This window comes from Mastomys coucha, unplaced genomic scaffold (assembly GCF_008632895.1).
Source record: "Mastomys coucha isolate ucsf_1 unplaced genomic scaffold, UCSF_Mcou_1 pScaffold22, whole genome shotgun sequence".
NCBI lineage: Eukaryota > Metazoa > Chordata > Mammalia > Rodentia > Muridae > Mastomys > Mastomys coucha.
In genome coordinates, this window is record NW_022196905.1 from 200350814 (window position 1) to 200352087 (window position 1274).

Genomic DNA, 1274 nt, shown 5'->3' on the forward strand with positions numbered 1-1274 from the left:
GAAAAACTAATTTTAGTAAATATTATGCTACAAACCGTATGCTATCTAAAGCACGTCTGCTGGCTTTTTAAGCCCTAGTTTCCTAACTTCTAAATGAGGGTGGTAGTGCCATTCTTCCAGATTACCAGACACACGGCAAAGTATATCTTTTGAATTTTCATTCAAAGATGAAAACATAATGCTTTTAAATGTTTCACTTTAGGGATACCTAGATACAAGAACAATACTTTAGTGCTAATATTGCAAGGTAGTTTAATATTTAATGCTAATGTACAAGGTACATAGTATACTCCTTGTATAATGAATGTACCTTGTATATACCTTATATAATATACAAGGTACTATAATTATTTATATTAAAGAAACTGATAAAAATGTGTGTGTTTGTGGGGGGTGCATTTACATTAGTAACAACAGGATGAAAGGCTAGGGCCTGAGTTCAGCCCTTGATGCAATGTAAAAGCCACACATTAACAACCATAACATCTCTGTACCATGTAAGGCTGCAGGATTAGATTACGAAAACCTAATTTAAGACTCCAAAAGACAATGAGGCTAAAGAAACTCAAGTCCATACTAATGCTCAGGATCCTGCTTTTCCTTTAGAAACACCCACAACAATATAGAAACCTAGCTAAAGCTGAAGTCTTGTTTAATGATCTGCTGGAAAAGTTCATGTTTGCCCTAAGAGAGTAAAAAGGGAGTGTAAAGTATCTGAATAAAGAGGACCTCCCACATCCCCTGGAAACTTCTGAAGGCCCTCAGAACTTTGCCATGGTGCTTGCAAGAAAGGTTTCTGTGTATTATACAGAATTTCCATGGCATTAGACACTATCTCCAGGAGGACAATACAGCCCAACTTCCCAAGCCTGAAAATGCAGTAATGTCAAAAGTCAAGTGAATAAAAACAGCAAAGATCTTTGAAAACATCAACTGAAACCAAAGGGGATCTTGCTAGTCTGACTAAACCAGCAGCAGCAATCAACTCCAGAAAGGTACAAGTTAAGAAGGAAAAAGGAAACTCACACTAATCTCAAATTTTAATCTGAATACATAACTTATGGCAGAAAGTTACGAGGATCTTTATACAAGGGAGTCAGAGGCAATGGACATCAAGTTTCTGTGACATTCATTTCCCTGTTAAATGAACTACACACATCACTCACCTCCCTCTTTTTAGCTTCATTTGTGCTATACTTTGGAAAGAGGTAGGAAAAGATATTTCCACAGCAGCAGGCAACGTGTACCAAGGGACCTTCTTTTCCTAAACTCAA

General features: G+C 37.0%; 1 protein-coding gene across 1 annotated transcript in view; it reads right to left on the reverse strand.

Moving 5' to 3' along the window:
- Clcn3 (chloride voltage-gated channel 3) overlaps positions 1 to 1274 on the reverse strand; it is a 76864-nt gene that overhangs the window by 21518 nt on the left and 54072 nt on the right. The window contains 1 exon segment of the mRNA XM_031391246.1: positions 1168 to 1269. Within this exon segment, the coding sequence (XP_031247106.1) occupies positions 1168 to 1269 (102 nt within the window).